This window comes from Salvia miltiorrhiza, chromosome 5, assembly GCF_028751815.1.
Source record: "Salvia miltiorrhiza cultivar Shanhuang (shh) chromosome 5, IMPLAD_Smil_shh, whole genome shotgun sequence".
Taxonomy (NCBI): Eukaryota; Viridiplantae; Streptophyta; class Magnoliopsida; order Lamiales; family Lamiaceae; genus Salvia; species Salvia miltiorrhiza.
Window position 1 is genome coordinate 52,798,228 of NC_080391.1, and position 16,962 is coordinate 52,815,189.

The window sequence follows — 16,962 nt, forward strand, 5'->3', positions numbered from 1 at the left end:
TCAAGAACTCACTCATGCACACACCAGCGAAGACTACGCTCGAACCCTAGCTTTCTCTTGGTTCAGGCGAAATTGCCGCCATTGTTGGACTTCGTTCACCGCTGTCGTTGTTTCAAGAATCTGCGTGCCGCTTGCTGAAGTCCTCTTCTGATTTTGTCCGGTGAGCAACAAACACGCAGGTCATCTTCGCATGTTTCTCCATCGCGTGTGTCTCTCTCTCCTGTAGACTCATCGGTGTAGAGGCTAAAATAAAACGACAATGTTTGTGGCCGAAAATTTCTAAAGCGTGCGCCGGGAAGCCACGTCAGTGCCACATGTTTTTTGAAATCGTCGGAGAGTGCTACATGTGTTTTTAAATCACCAGAGATGAATTCGTTATTAAAATTGAATAAGGTCCCAAAGTTGGTATATAAAAATAAAAATTTGGTGTGCGTGGTGTTAGTCAAACGGTAAGAGTTAGTGTCTAAGGCAAAAAAAAAATGAAAATTTGAAAGTTCGTATTAAAAATGAATTTTGATTAAAGTTTGTGAATTTACATGCATTTAGTAATTATACCAAACTAGTACGCCCATCCGTGTGATACATGGCGAAATCGAAATTAAATATTATTTTCAGTAAATAAATATAAATATTAAATAAAATCAAAATATAAATAAATGTAAAATATGTTTAAAAATAAAATAAGTTTCAAACAAAATGTTTAAAAATAAAATATCAATTACTCAATAAAATTCTGAATTTAAAAACATAATTTTCAATTATGTATAAAATGTAATGATAATTCTAATTATTAAATAATTTTAAATTATTTGATAATGAAAATTAATATACACATTATTATTATAGAGTATTTCACATAATAATAAATAAATATTTCATACACGGACATAAATCAAAAGGTTGTAAAATTTTAACAAAGAGAAAAAAAAATATTTTAAAATTTTAATAACCTATTCATTTTTTATTAGTTTTATACCATATTAAAGATCTTGTTACGAACTTAAATTTAAAATGCATATTGAATATTTCTTTATAGATCAATTTGATGATATTTAGAAGAAAAAAAAATTAAAATTATAGAAAATAGAAGAAAAAAAATAGTGAAAAAAAATTATGGGAGAAGAGAGAGAGAAAATGATGGAAAAATTGAGGAAGAAAACTTCTCTTTAATATATTATTAGCATGCACTCCCGTGCGATGCACGGAATAATAAATTTATAACTTAATAAAAGAAATTACGTAAAAATACCAAAATATGGTCATTTATGATCAATTACGCGGGGATAATAAATTTATAACTTAAGAAAAAAAATTACGTAAAAATACCAAAATATGGTCAGTTATGATAAATTACGTATAGAATTTGTAGTGGTGATACAAAAATATGCCCCCTCTGTCCCGTGTATCACATTTTTTATTTTTCTCTGTCTCATAAGAGTGTATTACTTTCATTTTTTAACATGATCTCATTATCTCTTTTTAACTACAACCATTCATTTCTACTCAACACATTATCTACCAACCATTTCTTAAAACCCGCGTCTATTCCATATTCATATGTAATACATTCTTACGGGACATAGATAATAATTTACCACCAAAATAATATTTAATATCAATATTGTACCATGCAATTTCAAATTTGTTGCATGACTATTTTGAATTATATAAAAAATAGATAAAGATATCTTCTTCATTGCTGTTTCTTTTTTATTTAATTATGTTGCCTCTCTTTTGGTTTCTTAGTCATGAAAATTTTCAAGTGTTTTTTTTTTATCAGATTTCAAAAAAAAATAGTAAAAGCAAAATGAAATTCGAGTCGGATCTTTTATTGCCTAATTAATCATATTAACATATGTCACTAAAATTGAAATTTATTGGTATTAATTAATGAAGTTATAAGGCAAATTTTAACCTCCGTAATTGTTTCTAAATTTAGTCATTTCAACAAAAACCTCAACATATTAATATAATTTGTTTATGCTCATTTTTCTCTAAGAATGAGAAAAGAACTTGGAATTAAAAAAAGCAGAATAAGAAATATATAGACTAAAAAATATACTGTGAAAGTTGGTAATTTTGAAATAAAAGTGCATTTAATTGTTTTATGAAAAATCTTGTAATACATAAAGTTGGGGGATTCAAATATTTTACGAAAATTGTTTAAAACCATATCTATATATGGTTGAAAACTATATTTTATGTGAGAATATAAGAATATTGTATTGAACTTATAAAGTTAAAACACTATAATTTGTATATCTCTACAAAAAAATAAACAACACAAAAAGAAACTATAAATACCTCATGAAAATAATAACAAATAAATAAAAAGATAATCCAAATTCCTGTATTTCATAATAGTAAAATTTACAGAATTTACACAATTATGTTTCCATGATTTCACAAAATATTTTAACACAAATAATAAAAATAAAATAAATTTGAAAAAGCTAACTTCCTTTTTTAATAAAAAACTTGTAGTATAAAATAAGAGAAAGGAAGGAGAAAAGAAAATAACTTTGAAACTTTTTATTTGAATAAAATTTTTATTTTAAACTAATTTTTTACATATTATATATATATATATATATATATATATATATATATATATATATATATATATAGGGTGCGGTTATAGTGAGAACCACAATTCGTGAGAACATAAGAACCAATAAAATTACTGCATCTGCTATACAAATTAATGCATCAGCTATTAAATTTAATGCATCCGAAAAAAATAATTTTTTTGCTCCCTTGAGGATTCGAACCCAACACCTGCATCCATCCACCAAGATGATGCATCCACCGTAGATCTTGATGATCGAATGGCTTAAAATGGTTCTCCGTTCTTATTTTATTAGTGGTTCTTATTTGAACCTCTCCCTATATATATATATATATATATATATATCAAATTAAAGCTCTTGTAATGATATTTAATTTGATATGTATATCGAATATATTTAATTAATCAAAATGCACAATTTTTGGAAAAAATAAAAATTCTTAAAATGAAAAGAAACCGAAAAATAATTTAAAAGAAATTGCAACAAAAAACTAATAGAAAGAAGTAGAATGAGAGAAAAATACGGTCAACTCATCATAATCCATTTTTTGATGCAACACGTTTTTTTGAAATGGATTGAATTTTTGGCTCAAAAAAATAACTTCCCAGAACTGCGTTTTCATATATATATATATAGATATAGATTAAAATATAAATAACAAAAAGAAAAAAAATAGTAGAAAATTGGTGAAAAGAAGAGAGAGAAAAAAAGAGGAAAAATATGGAGGAAAAAACTCCTCTTTTATATATTTTGGCTCAAAAAAATAACTTCCCAGAACTGCGTTTTCATATATATATATAGATATAGATTAAAATATAAATAACAAAAAGAAAAAAATAGTAGAAAATTGGTGAAAAGAAGAGAGAGAAAAAAAGAGGAAAAATATGGAGGAAAAAACTCCTCTTTTATATATTATATAGATTAATATAATAAGATTTTTAAATTAATTTTTTCATTTATATTATAAAAAATTGATGCCGCAACTTTGCGGCACGTCATCGATGTTAAATAGGAGTTTGGGGTGTCTCTCTAAGTTTTCTGCAAAGCACATAAGCTTAGGCATGTCGAAGCTATTTTCATGGCGTCGCGCAATCCATCCTTCTCCTTCCTTATTCTCTCACATTCCCGCCATATCTCGGTTCCTCAGCCACTCTCCGCCATCTGCAGTGGCTGAATTCGAAGAAATTTACGACCCTCCTTTTTCCCCCACGCGTCCCCCAAAGAGAAAAAAAATCCAAATCCATTAAAAAGAAAGAGAAGCAACGAAAAGATAATAGTAACAACAATAATAGCGTTGAGAAAGTTCCTGAGTTGCCCTTTGATTTCATGTACTCTTACTCGGAGATGAGCCCGGGCGTTGAGCCCATTGGTTTCAGAGAGCCCCCAAAGTTCTCTCCTTTCGGGCCGGGCCGGCTCGACCGGAAGTGGACCGGGACTACCGCCCCGGCCAAGCTGAAGCCCGATTGGGAGAAGTTGGCGGAGGAGCGCCAGAAGGTTCTAGGAGATCCCATTCCCGAGGACGAGATCGCTGAGCTCGTTGAGAAGTATCGCCACAGCATTTGCTCTCGCCAAATCAATTTGGGTAAAATCGATCTTTATTTCTTTGGAATCATGTTGTCTGTTTTCCATAATTCGATTGGCTAGTATTTCTATAAGTTGAGGTGCTCTGTTTAGGGATGAACAGGTAGGTGGTGAAGGAAAAGTTGATACTAATCAATGTAGAATAGTATTTTTCTTGATTGCATCTTTTAGATGAAAAATAACTACCATCATCTAATCACTATGGTCTCTCGACTTCATTTCTAAACCTGAATGGCTCTAAGGATGTGTTTGAACTTTGAAGTGAAGGGTTGGAGGTTGTATTCGAAACTCAATCTACCAATTTACTGAATCATCTCTTATAATCAATTATTGAATCTTAATAAACAACTTTAAATCGATAGATTCTGAGGTTGATTTAGTTGTAGGCTTCTCTACCTTTCTTGTTTACACTCAATTATGAGTCATGAAACATTTTCCCTTTTCTTGATGGATTGATCATTGATGAGTTGGGACCTAATTGTGATAGGAAGAGGAGGTGTTACACATAACACACTCGATAAGCTCAATTATCCAAACACGTTGACAACTTATAAGCTTTTAAGAAACTACATCTTATAGCTTATAAGCTCTTTAAAATAAGCTTAGCCAAACATCCTCTCAATCATCTCGTATGATCAATTACTGAATCTTAATAAACAACTTTAAATTGATCGATTCTGAGGTTGATTTGGTTGTAGGCTTCTCTAGCTTTCTTGTTTTCAGAGTTCTCACTATCTTGCTGGAATTTTGAACTCAATTATAAGTCATGAAACATTTTCCCTTTTCCCTTTTCTTGATGGATTGATGAGTTGGTAGCTAATTGTGATAGGAAGAGGAGGTGTTACGCATAACACACTTGAAGATATACACAGCCATTGGAAAAGGGCTGAGGCTGTGAGAATAAAGTGCTTGGGGGTGCCAACTCTTGACATGGACAACATTTGCTTCCATCTCGAGGTTTCAATCCCTCAAAACTCACCAACTTCCTCTCATTCTTATTAGCTAATGAGTGTTGCAGTGCGTTTGTAGGACAAGACTGGGGGAAAGATTATATACCGTCACATAAATATCCTCCTCCTATATCGTGGGCGTAACTATGACCCCAAGCAACGACCGCAGATTCCACTGATGTTGTGGAAGCCTTACGCACCGATATATCCCAAGCTAGTGAAGAATGTGGCTGATGGTCTAACATTTGAAGAAACTAAGGAGAAGCGAAACAGAGGACTTAGTTCTCCCCCTCTAATGAAACTCAGTAAACTACTTGTATATTTCTGAGATTTGAGAAAATCAGATTCTTGACATCGTCTCTTTTGTCACTTTGCAGCTAGAAATGGCGTGTACGTAAACGTGGTGGAGAGAGTGAGGACAGCATTTGAGAGTGACGATGTCGTGAGATTAGACTGCACTCACGCGGGCTCAAGCGATTGCAAGAAAATTGGTGTCAAACTAAGAGTATGAAAACAGATTTTGTTTCGGTCGATATTTGTATTTGTGAAGGAAGTTATAAAGCCTTGTTTTCCTTGTGTTATGTAGGATCTGGTTCCGTGTGTTCCTATCTTGTTCAAAGATGAGCAGATTATACTCTGGAAGGGAAAGAAAGAAGGTGAATGAGATGTTTACTGCTTTGCTTATGTTTGGAGTTTGGATCTTTTGAGTCAAGAATTGGATTAACTATGAGAATAGATATTGTGGTTCATGTATTCCCTCCGTGCCTGAAAACTGTCATTTTTTTTTTTCGTTCGTCTCTTAAAAATATATCAAGTCTATTTTACGTCCCTGAAAAGTGTCATTTTTTTTTTTTCGTTCGTCTCTTAAAAATATATCAAGTCTATTTTAGGAGATGATCCCACACAACTTCTTACATTTTAATCCTTCAAAAAACACCACACCTAAAATATTTATCTACCAAATATTTTTCTTAAAATTGATGCTGCCCACAAAGTGATACATTGACGAGAGACTAATGGAGTATAAAATATCATACTCCCTCCGTCCCTGAAATAAGTTCCTCTTTTTCCTTTTTGGGACGTCCCTCAAATAAGTTCCTCTTTCTTTCTTTCCATTTTTGGACAACTACCCCACCACTAATAATACTTTATTTATTCTTACTTTTCACTTTTTCACTACTCCCAATGCTAATTATAACACTTTTTCACCTTTTCACCACTCCCAATACTAATTATAACATACTCCCTCCGTCCACGAATTAAAGCCCTACTTGCACTTAAATTTTTGTCCACCAATTAAAGCCCTATTGTGCTTTATGTACCTTTTTACTCTTCTTCTTTTCCTATATTTACTACCCTTTGCCACTAATGGACCCACCTTACAACAACTTTATCATTTTTATATTCTATATTTATTACACTTTATCACTAGTGGACCCACCACACAACACCTTTAACACTTTAGTCAACTACTTTATCACTTTAGTCAACTACCCTTATATTTCATCTACAACACCTTTTTTAGCTTTCTTAGTCTCCGTGCCCACCCTCAAACGGGGCTTTAATTCGTGGACGGAGGGAGTATTTTTCTTCACTATCAATACACTTTACCACTTTTCCTTAAAATCCGTGCCATCCCCAAAGAGGAACTTATTTTGGGGACGGAGGGAGTAATATTGTATTGGTTTCCATGACAAATATACACGTTAGATTGCAATACTAAATTTTAAAATATATAAAATTTATTATAATATTATAAATTATACGTAATTTTTATTTTAAAAAAAATTGAAATTAAAAAAAATTATATACCCTAACTTTCAATTTGTCAACTCTAATAATAAACTATTAAGTAATAAAAGCAAAATTAAATAATAATAATAATAATAATAATAATAATAATAAATAATTATAATCATAATTGGATGGAATAAATTTTAATTAATAATTATAAATTAAACTAAAGCGTACAATAAAATTGAAATTGAAGAAAAATATATTAAAAAAATAGAAAAAAATAAAAATAGAAAATAAAAATAAAAATAAAAATAGAATACCAAGTATGATAATCGAACTTAAACGCAAACAAGGTTATAAAGGCTTCCACATTATAACCGATGAGACTCAAAATGAGCTAATTAATAAAATGAAGAATGAAGATAACGTTTTTAGTGACTTCATCATTAATTGGTGCGGCCATTACTCTCATAAAAGTAATTATACCAAATTGATATACTCCCTCCGTCCCTGAAATAAGTTCCTCTTTTTCCTTTTTGGGACGTCTCTCAAATAAGTTCCTCTTTCTTTCTTTCCATTTTTGGACAACTACCCCACCACTAATAATACTTTATTTATTCTTACTTTTCACTTTTTCACTACTCCCAATGCTAATTATAACACTTTTTCACCTTTTCACCACTCCCAATACTAATTATAACATATTTTTCTTCACTATCAATACACTTTACCACTTTTCCTTAAAATCCGTGCCATCCCCAAAGAGGAACTTATTTTGGGGACGGAGGGAGTAATATTTTTTTTTCGTTCATAAAAAAAATGATGCCTCAACTTAACAAATTTATAATTGTAACTAGACATTATTGATATCCTCTATTCGTCCCTCAATTTTTTATCCATATAAGAATGACACAAATTTTACTGAAATGATTGAACATATTGTGAATGGAGTACGAGTTTCATTTTTATTATAATGTTAAAATAATTAATGTAAAATAAGGGTCTCGTTTTTATGGGAATGGAGGAAGTATTAAGATAGTCTAGCATGTCAATATTTGTAAAACGAGTTTATATACGAGTTTACTAAAAATAGAGAGGGATAAACATTTAGGTAACAAATTAAGATGACAAAAAGGGTAAATAATTGAAGGATGGAGGAATGTCTAGCATGTCAATATCTGTAAGACAGGTTTACACTATAAATCGATAGCAAAATTATAAATATGTCAATAAATACGAACTTCAATGGATGAGATCCAAGAAGAAGATCATTGTTTGGTGCCCAACCAATAAACCATATGGTAATGAACAATACATAAAGTTGAAAGATCATCAAATGGCAACCACATTTCCCCTTTCTTATGTACAAAACAGTCAGTTAAACTTGTATGTGCATCCATCTTAAACCGAAGCAACGCCTCATTGTCCGGTCGAAGGGCATCGTCGTCGTTCAGTTCAGCAGGAGGAGCGTGCAAACCGGAGCGAACTGTCCGCAGGCGAACACCTGCCGCCTCCGGCTGACCGTGGGAGCACCTCGTTCGCCATATCTACAAGTAAGGTTCACGGCCCTCGTAGGGCAGAGCCCCTCGGACGAGGAGGGCTCGGCTTCCCTCAACACCATCCGGCTCCGTTTGCTCGAGCCCTTCTGATCACTCAGAACCACATTCGGTATCTGCAGCCTCGTCCCAGAGGAATTCACAGCTTCTTTTTGATAAAACATCTCCAAACTCTCTTGAGCCGTGGGCGTTTCTTGAACCGATGGTGGTGATGGATGAGACGTCGTGGTCGTCTTCTTCCTCAACGCGCCTCTCACTCTGTTCGCCTCCTTGGTGAGCCCGATGGAGCGCCACGCCTCTGCCACCAGCTGGAGAGTGCTCCTCTCGGGGCGGACATTGAATCCTTCCATCAGGCGGAGCACCTCCTCGGCCTTCCACGGCTTCTTGTTCTCGGCATAACCGCCAATTAGGGTTTCGAAGGTCTTCAGATTCGGAGAGATCCCGGATTCGACCATCTTCCCAAACACCCTCATTGCAGAGTCCATCGAGCCGCTGCTGCACCACCCACTGATGACCGTGGTGAAGATGACTACATTCTGTCGAACACCGGATGTTTTCATGGCGTCCAAGAGCTCCTCAGCCTTCTCCGGCTCCTGGGCGCGTACGTAGCCTTTAGCGAGGATGCTGTAAGCGTGGGCGTCGGGTTTTATCCCGGCTTCTACCATGTCATCGAAGATTTCCCTGCACTTGATCATGTAACCTGCAGCACTCCAAGCATTCATGATCGTGCTAAAAGTGATCACGTCGGGCTTGACTCCGAATTCCTCCATCAATGTCAGAACCTAATAAGATCAAGAATCGTGTTCTTTGTAAGTGCAAGCGTACGAGAGAGCATGAAAAACAAACGAATACAAAGACCGTTAAGCCACCTCACCTCATCAACACCGTCCCTATCCGATATGTCGAGGAACCCTTTGATCAACGAGTTGAAAACAACGAGGTTAGGGCGTATACCGAAGCTCTTCATCTTGTACACGAATCTCAAGGCTTCGTTCACTCGACCTTCTTTGCAATAACCCGAGATTATGATGCCGCAAGTTCTGTCATTCGGCTGCACGTTCCTCTTCTGCATCTCCATGATCACATCTTCCGCCTTACCCGTTTGCTTGTTTTGAACATAACTCGTAACCAACGTGTTGTAAGTCACTGCATCGGGCTGTATCCCCGAAGCCAACATCTTCGACACTACATCCCAAGCCTCCTCGACGTTCTTTCTGTTACACCACGCCCTGACAAGGACATTATACGTCCTCACATTGGGCTTTGTATTTTCTTCCCTCGACATGAACTCCATTATCTTTAAAGATTCTTCGGGTTTTCCTGCAATCCCGTACCCTTTAATCAGAGTATTGTACGTGCTCGTTGTTGGCTTGATCCCATGATCCTTCATCTTCGACAACATTCTCATAGCTCCATCCATGTCCCCAGATTCCGAGAATGCATTGACAACAGCGTTGAAGAACACCGGATCAGGCTCCATCCCATTCTTTTGCACCTCGGAGATTATTGAATGTATGTGATCAAAGCGTTTCTGAACTGTCAACGAGGCTAAGAGCGTGGTGTAGGTCACTAGAGACGGCTTGTGCCCTCCTTGAATCAAATTGTTGAAGACCGACTGGACTTCCTGCGGCTTCCCTCGTTCCAACAAAATGTTCATCAACTTGGTCCTCGAACGAACAATTTTACAACTCTCCCCGCTCGTGCAGATGGTGCAAGGAGTCGATCCGGGCATTGGCTGAAACTGTAATTTCTCATCAAGAGACCTATCCTGCAATTCAAAGAAAAACACAAACAACACGATTTTTTAGCAGACTTTTGGAAAGGTAAGCATTTTTTCAAGAATCTTTACAAAAAGATTACATTTATGGGAAGCTCTTGAACTTGTTTGTCTAAATTGCTGCCTTGTTTTGTGCTGCTTATCTCAATATTGGCCTTCTCTTTATCAAATTTCTCCACATAACCCATCATTTGCGATGATTAGGAAACTAATCCCTTCTCGTCACACATTCACAAAATCGACAACAGCACAAACATTCCAGTTTTGGTTCCTGCAAAAGTTGATAGGTAAAGCTGCAAAATCAAATGAACACGAAGCTCGCCTCATCACACAACCAAGATCGTCTTTTGACAGCAGTGATGGAGAGCAAGTTGATAACGAGCACACGAGAACTCTTTTGGGATCAGATACAATTTAAGTAAAAAATAAGCATGACGGGATAACGAGACACGAGCAAGACAAGGAATGAGATCACACTATATGAACAAAAAATTGTTGCAGAGAGGAACAACTGAAACGACTAAAGAAGCATTTCTCCAAAGCTCCACATCAAATCATAGTTAATAAGTGAGATGAGTTAGCAAAAAACTCGGATCATAACATGAGAATGCATCAGTAGAAGCTCATAGGAGAGTAATTAGTACAATTTGGGAAATATAGGATTTTTTTCTTCTCAAAACTACTTTCAAGCATGATGCAACAAAATAATATATGATGCTAGAGCTAGATGGCATTCTACTATTACCTTCAAGTTATTCACCCTATTTCAAGAAAACACAAAGGGAGAATGATTTAGAATCAAAGAACATGAATTTGTCACTGCATTTGACTTCAAACCTAACAATTGAAATTGCAAACAATCTAATCTTGTAGTAGTTCAATTCTAAATATATTCTGATTTATGCAAACTTGGGCAGTCAATCATTGAAGCAACTTAATTGAGCAATCACGAATCCAACCAGATCTTTAATGTTTCACCATTTACACCAAATAATCAAGAAACACACACACACACACAGAGCGAGTGACACACTAACTGAGTCTGACTATGCAAGCTAGTAGCTACCTCTCTCTCTCTCTCTCTCGCTCCCTCACACACACACACAAACACTTTTGCTTAATTTACTAAATGATCAAGAACCCATCAAGATCCTCTCATCTCTACACTCCAAAATCATGAGCAAAACCTCGAGTATGACTATTTCAAGAAATGGGCTACCAGGAAACAATCACAATGAAATTTGATGGTAATACCAAATGTGAGAGAATAGCAATCCGCACCTTGTGATACTGAACATTCTGGCTATCGTTCCATGCAAATGTTCGATGAGATTAAAAATCAGCGGAAAAAAGATAAATTTATAGCGTGTGGATTCCAACATTCCTGCGAGAAACAAAAAACTAAAAATAAATAAATCTTATCCACATGTTTATCGATGCAATTTGAACTGGGAATATTAGGAGATAAGGGGCTGCAGAAAAAAACACGCAAACAAAATGAGGATATTGCGTTTTCCTTTTCTGCTATTATTATTATTATTATTATTATTATTATTACCCCCTCTTAAAAGAAATTATTTATAGGTCTTTTTTTTTAAAAAAAATTAACAATTAACATTAACAATTAACAATTAACAATTAACAATTAACAATTAACAATTAACAATTAACAATTAACATGAACAATATTTATGAAAACACAGAGACGCACGACAGTCTAAAAAAACAATTTTTGAGACTTTTTAAAAGATGACATATTGACATGAACTTTTGTTAATTTCTTTCTAAAATGTTGAATTTAAAGTTTTAGTTTTGATTCATGATAAGAAACTTAGCGTCAAAAAACTATATTAGCTCAATGAATTATTACATGGAATACACGATAGGAAAAGGTGGAAACTAAATGGATTTTATAATTACACAATTTCATATCAACTGTACTAATTAATTTATTATATTCAACACAAGAATTCGACTAGTTCATTCATCTTTCCAATTTAATTACTGTGTTAGAACTTAGAACTAAAATTGAACATTTCTTTTTCCACAAAATTTTAAATTTGAAAATATAAACGAAACTTCAAGTCAATTTTAAAAGAGTGTTGAAAATTCGGGTAATATTATTATTAGGAATGAAAATAAAAACCAACATATGAATATGGGCCAAATTTAGGGCCCAAGAATGTAAAATGAGCCCACTTCTTCCTTCACTCTGATTAGGGCAAAACCCCGAACAAATTCTCTCCCTTCATCTCTCTCACTCTCAAACACACAGACACGCACCGGAGACGCGAATTTGAGCCCCAGGCCGGAAGATTTTCTCCACCACTACCGCCACCATGGCCGGCGCGGCGCCGTACGATTCCGAGCAATCCGCACATGGCGACTCCGCCTCCGGCTACGACCCCAACTACGTGCCGGACTCCGTGAAGTCGTTTGTGGTGCACATGTACCGCCACATACGGGAGAAGAACGTCTACGAGATCCACCAGATGTACGAGACTTCGTTCCAGAGCATCAGCGATAGGTTCTTCAAGGACGCGCCGTGGCCGTCCGTCGACGCCGTCGCCACCTATGTCGACAACGACCACGTCTTCTGCTTGCTCTACCGCGAGATGTGGTTCCGCCACCTCTACGCCCGCCTTTCGCCCACGCTTAAGCAGCGGATTGATTCGTGGGATAATTATTGCAATCTCTTTCAGGTTAGGGCTTGATTTTTTGAGGAATTCTTTACTTGTTCTGGTTGTCTCAACAATGATTAAGCTGAAACATCCGTGAATTAAGTTATCTAGTTGTAATAAGCTTTTCAGTGCCGTACTGACCGCACAAGATTATTATATCACTAAGTTTATTAGTTCATGGAGTATTGATAATTTTTTGTTCTGTTTTATGGAAATTAATACGAAGGAAATTGAAGCTAGGTCGTTTTTCATATTACCGTTTCCTCTAATGAATGTGAGATGTGAATGGTAGATGAAAATTGATCCCAATTTGTGCCACGAGAGTGATTCCGAGTCACTATTGCATGAGAAATGTGAGAGAAAACTTATTAACTGCAATTGTGTTTGTGTTACTTCATTGAATCTGAAGCAAATGTGTGGATGGAAAGGGTTAGTTGACGGGTGTATGGGTTTTTGGGTGGTAGGTGTAAAATACATGTTGCTTGTAGTAGGATTGTATCTGGACTTCTATTTTGTGCTTGATTAAGGTGCTTGATACACCGATTATTGGCAGAGTTCTAGATAAGAACAACTATGTATCAAATGGTATTCCTTCTAGCAACCCCATGAGCGGTTGTTGGTTATAGTGATGGTGGTTCGGGATAACTGAAGTATAATCTCCCAAAATCCAGTTAATTTTGGCTAGTGAAGGGATGTGGATAACTTTCTGCTATTCCATTTTATCAGATGTAGTGACTTTCAACTACAATGGACCACAAGATGGTGCTGACTACGTAAATTCTTAGGATGATGGTTTTGGAATCTATGCTGATTGTATAGCTATATGCTTAATTTTGGTTTGAGGTGGAGAATTATGTTAGTTATTAGTTCAGATGGATTTTGCTTGGTTCTGATCGATGATTATTGTACATGCTGAACTTGAAATTTTGTGTACAGGTTGTATTGCATGGAGTGGTGAATATGCAACTGCCAAATCAATGGTTGTGGGATATGGTTGATGAATTTGTGTACCAATTTCAGTCATTCTGTCAGTATCGTGCCAAGATGAAGAACAAAACTGAGCAGGAGATTGCACTTCTGCGCCAGTATGATCAGGTTTGTCAGTGAGAGAAGGATGAGTAATTTTCTACAGATAGTTGTGTGTTTATGCGCTTTTCTCTTCGAGTAATAATCTTATAATGGCGTTCTGTTATTTGTGACATATGATCTGTGATTTTCCTTGTTTGTGTGAGGCCATGGGTAGAAAGAAACTCATCTTGTGCATTTGGTTTTGCATTTTGCATCTGCTGATTCCCTCTTGTTGTCTTCAACTGGGCTACTCAATGCTTTTTCATTAAGTTGTTGAATTTACTTTGTTTATGTTGTTTGTCAGGGATAATGAAAAGGTAATAAGTGGTTTTTGCATGGTGTATGTGGAATGGGTTTACATAATACTGATTGGTCGTTCTTGGCATCTTGCTATTTATAAGAATATACTATTACTGATTATTACATTTGTTCCTCAGGCATGGAATGTGTACGGTGTCCTCAATTATTTACAAGCACTTGTGGAGAAGTCTTCAATCATTCAAATTCTGGAACAGGAGAAGGAAGGTCTTGTGCAGTTTAATGCTACAGATGGATATGATTATAGTGGTGGAAGTAATGTGTTGAAGGTGTTGGGGTACTTTAGTATGATAGGCCTGCTTAGAGTTCACTGTTTGTTGGGTGATTATCACACTGGCCTGAAGTGCATACTTCCTATTGACATAAGTCAGCAAGGCGTCTACACTAGTGTTATTGGAAGCCACATAACTACAATCTATCATTATGGATTTGCAAATCTCATGCTTCGGAGGTGGGTTTAGCTAATTTTATCACCCGAAATTAAATGGACCTACCTTCATTGCCATTTTTCTTACTCTTCATATTTAAATATCCTCGTTAGTTGTCTTAGGTATTGTTTTGCATACAGCTTTGTGTTTCCTTAGTGAGAGTGCAGGCTTGCAGATATGAGCTCTAATAGATTTTTGCATGGGAAGTACTTTCATGAATGAACTTTTGAAAAAAACGATACCATGGTATTTGTTTGTCATTTTTGTCCCATCATATTATGCTTGATAACTGCACAGTTTAGGGTATGGTATGGTATGCTTCCACATGCATAAATAAGCCATGTTTAGAGTAACATGATGAGACCGACTGCTTTACTTGTGAGAAATGTTTATGAAGGATGTCTTCTAATACATTCTCATTAAAATATGTGCAGATATACAGAGGCAATTCGAGAATTCAATAAAATACTGCTTTACATTTTCAAGACTAAGCAGTATCACCAAAAATCTCCTCAATATGAACAGATACTGAAAAAGAACGAGCAGATGTATGCCTTGCTTGCAGTTACTCTTTCCCTTTGTCCTCAATTAAAGCTTGTTGAGGAGACCGTGAACTCTCAGCTGCGAGAGAAGTATGGTGAAAAAATGTTGAGGATGCAAAGATATGATGATGAGGCATTTGCTCTATATGATGAGCTCTTCTCTTATGCATGCCCAAAGTTCATCACTCCCTCTGCCCCAAGCTATGAAGAGCCTCTTGTTAATTACAACCAGGTGTGAATATATCGTCGAAGTGAACTCCTATTAAATTGATTTGTCTCTATTTCTGCTCATACATGCTACATTTGTCTTTGGATTTGTATTTGCGGTCTATTGTTGGTGTCTTATTCAGATTTATTTTCATAATCTCATAAGTTTTCAAATCTTATCATTTCAGGATGCTTATAGACTACAGTTGAAGTTGTTTCTTTATGAAGTAAAGCAGCAACAACTACTAGCAGGCATTCGGACCTTCTTAAATGTGTACTCTACCATCTCCCTTGCGAAGCTAGCCTCGTATATGGAAGTTGATGAGCATACTTTGAGGTGATGTGTTACATTTGACTTCCTGCTTTACTGTATATATAAAAGTGTATGTTTCCTAATCAGTATTTCATTATCTATTCACAGGACAATTTTGATGACCTACAAACACAAGATGCATTCTGTTGATTCAGATGGAAAAATTGTCTCCAATTTAGATACCAACTTCTACATTGATGATGTGAGTTTTATTTGCTGGCACCCTTTCTTGTTTAATAATCAGCCCTTTCTAACATGAATGTGGATTCATTCAATCTTCTTTTCAATTGTAGGACATGGTTCATGTTGTTGAATCCAAAGCACCAAAGAAATATGGTGATTACTTTATGCGCCAAATTGTCAAGGTATGTATGTAGAAGCTAAACATTCATTCATACAACACTTTCTGCACGGCACTCTTATGATAGTATCCCTTAAAAATTTGTGCTGCAGCTTGAAGGGATAATGACTGATATCGACAGAATAAAGCTGGAGTAAGAATTAGAGTCTTGCTCTATGATTTGCCCTTTTCTCGGTTTTTGTATGGCCCCGAAGAGGAAGAAAAACCTGGGGCAGTTTTGTTGCGTCATTTTTTATCTTTCGAGATTGTGTTGCATTGTTAAATATGATTTGTCTTGATTTGCTAAGAGAAAAAATGCTGTAATGAAGCTTTTTGCTCGTATTGTTTGAATGCTAGAACTCTAGTTATCATCATACGATTCGTAATCGTAGGCTGTTTCTTCTGCTGATCTTGATATCAGTTTGCACTTCAAATTACCATTAATGGTATGTTTCTTTTACATTGTAGGAAGGGTTCTACAGTTTAAAGTTTAGATCTTTTTTAATTTTATCAATATTGTTTTATTTCTTCAAATGTTAGGTGTTAGTATAAATGATGTTTGTGGCAATGTGGATGAGATGAGACTTTCTTTGGTTTTACAGTATGCACTCTTGAAATTTATGTTTGTGTTTTTAATACGAGTATATTGTTGGTTAAGAGTCTATTAGCTTGAGATTTTATGTATCTTGATGGGATCAATCTTGATACATTTCAGACGGTATGAAAATGCCTTGTGATTATAGTCAAATAAAACGCAAGCGTCTGTAGTTCTAATGTAATTAATAAAGAAATATGGGAGACGTTGCCTTTTCTTGTAAGAAAAAGATAATGATAAACTTCTAAATTGGCGTGCCAATTGCCAATTCCGAAAGAGAGTGGATAATATCCTACGCA

The 16,962-nt window shown here is 35.4% G+C and overlaps 2 protein-coding genes and 1 pseudogene across 2 annotated transcripts; 2 read left to right on the forward strand and 1 right to left on the reverse strand.

Annotated features, from left to right (window-relative positions):
- The first annotated feature begins 3,582 nt into the window (after positions 1–3,582).
- Positions 3,583–5,929, forward strand: LOC131024945 (CRS2-associated factor 2, mitochondrial-like; annotated as a pseudogene).
- Positions 5,930–8,043: 2,114 nt separating this feature from the next.
- LOC131024915 (pentatricopeptide repeat-containing protein At5g25630-like) lies at positions 8,044–11,705 on the reverse strand. Its single transcript, XM_057954475.1, has 4 exons — positions 11,453–11,705; positions 10,255–10,442; positions 9,269–10,162; positions 8,044–9,176 (listed from the first exon to the last, which is right to left on the reverse strand). Exons 2-4 carry the CDS (start codon positions 10,360–10,362, stop codon positions 8,289–8,291), a joined length of 1,890 nt encoding a protein of 629 aa, XP_057810458.1. The 5' UTR covers positions 10,363–10,442; positions 11,453–11,705; the 3' UTR covers positions 8,044–8,288.
- A 620-nt stretch (positions 11,706–12,325) lies between these two features.
- LOC131024923 (uncharacterized) lies at positions 12,326–16,535 on the forward strand. Its single transcript, XM_057954483.1, has 8 exons — positions 12,326–12,873; positions 13,789–13,947; positions 14,358–14,689; positions 15,101–15,440; positions 15,604–15,752; positions 15,837–15,930; positions 16,022–16,093; positions 16,182–16,535. Exons 1-8 carry the CDS (start codon positions 12,511–12,513, stop codon positions 16,224–16,226), a joined length of 1,554 nt encoding a protein of 517 aa, XP_057810466.1. The 5' UTR covers positions 12,326–12,510; the 3' UTR covers positions 16,227–16,535.
- Positions 16,536–16,962: the final 427 nt, after the last annotated feature.

Coding starts and splice junctions, on each gene's coding strand:
- LOC131024915 (XM_057954475.1), bottom strand. CDS start 10,362: ATGATGGGTTATGTGGAGAAATTTGATAAAGAGAAGGCCAATATTGAG. Junction 10,163..10,254: donor TTCAAGAGCTTCCCATAAAT/GTAATCTTTTTG, acceptor TTTGAATTGCAG/GATAGGTCTCTTGATGAGAA. Junction 9,177..9,268: donor ATAGGGACGGTGTTGATGAG/GTGAGGTGGCTT, acceptor TGATCTTATTAG/GTTCTGACATTGATGGAGGA.
- LOC131024923 (XM_057954483.1), top strand. CDS start 12,511: ATGGCCGGCGCGGCGCCGTACGATTCCGAGCAATCCGCACATGGCGAC. Junction 12,874..13,788: donor ATTATTGCAATCTCTTTCAG/GTTAGGGCTTGA, acceptor TTTTGTGTACAG/GTTGTATTGCATGGAGTGGT. Junction 14,690..15,100: donor GCAAATCTCATGCTTCGGAG/GTGGGTTTAGCT, acceptor AAATATGTGCAG/ATATACAGAGGCAATTCGAG.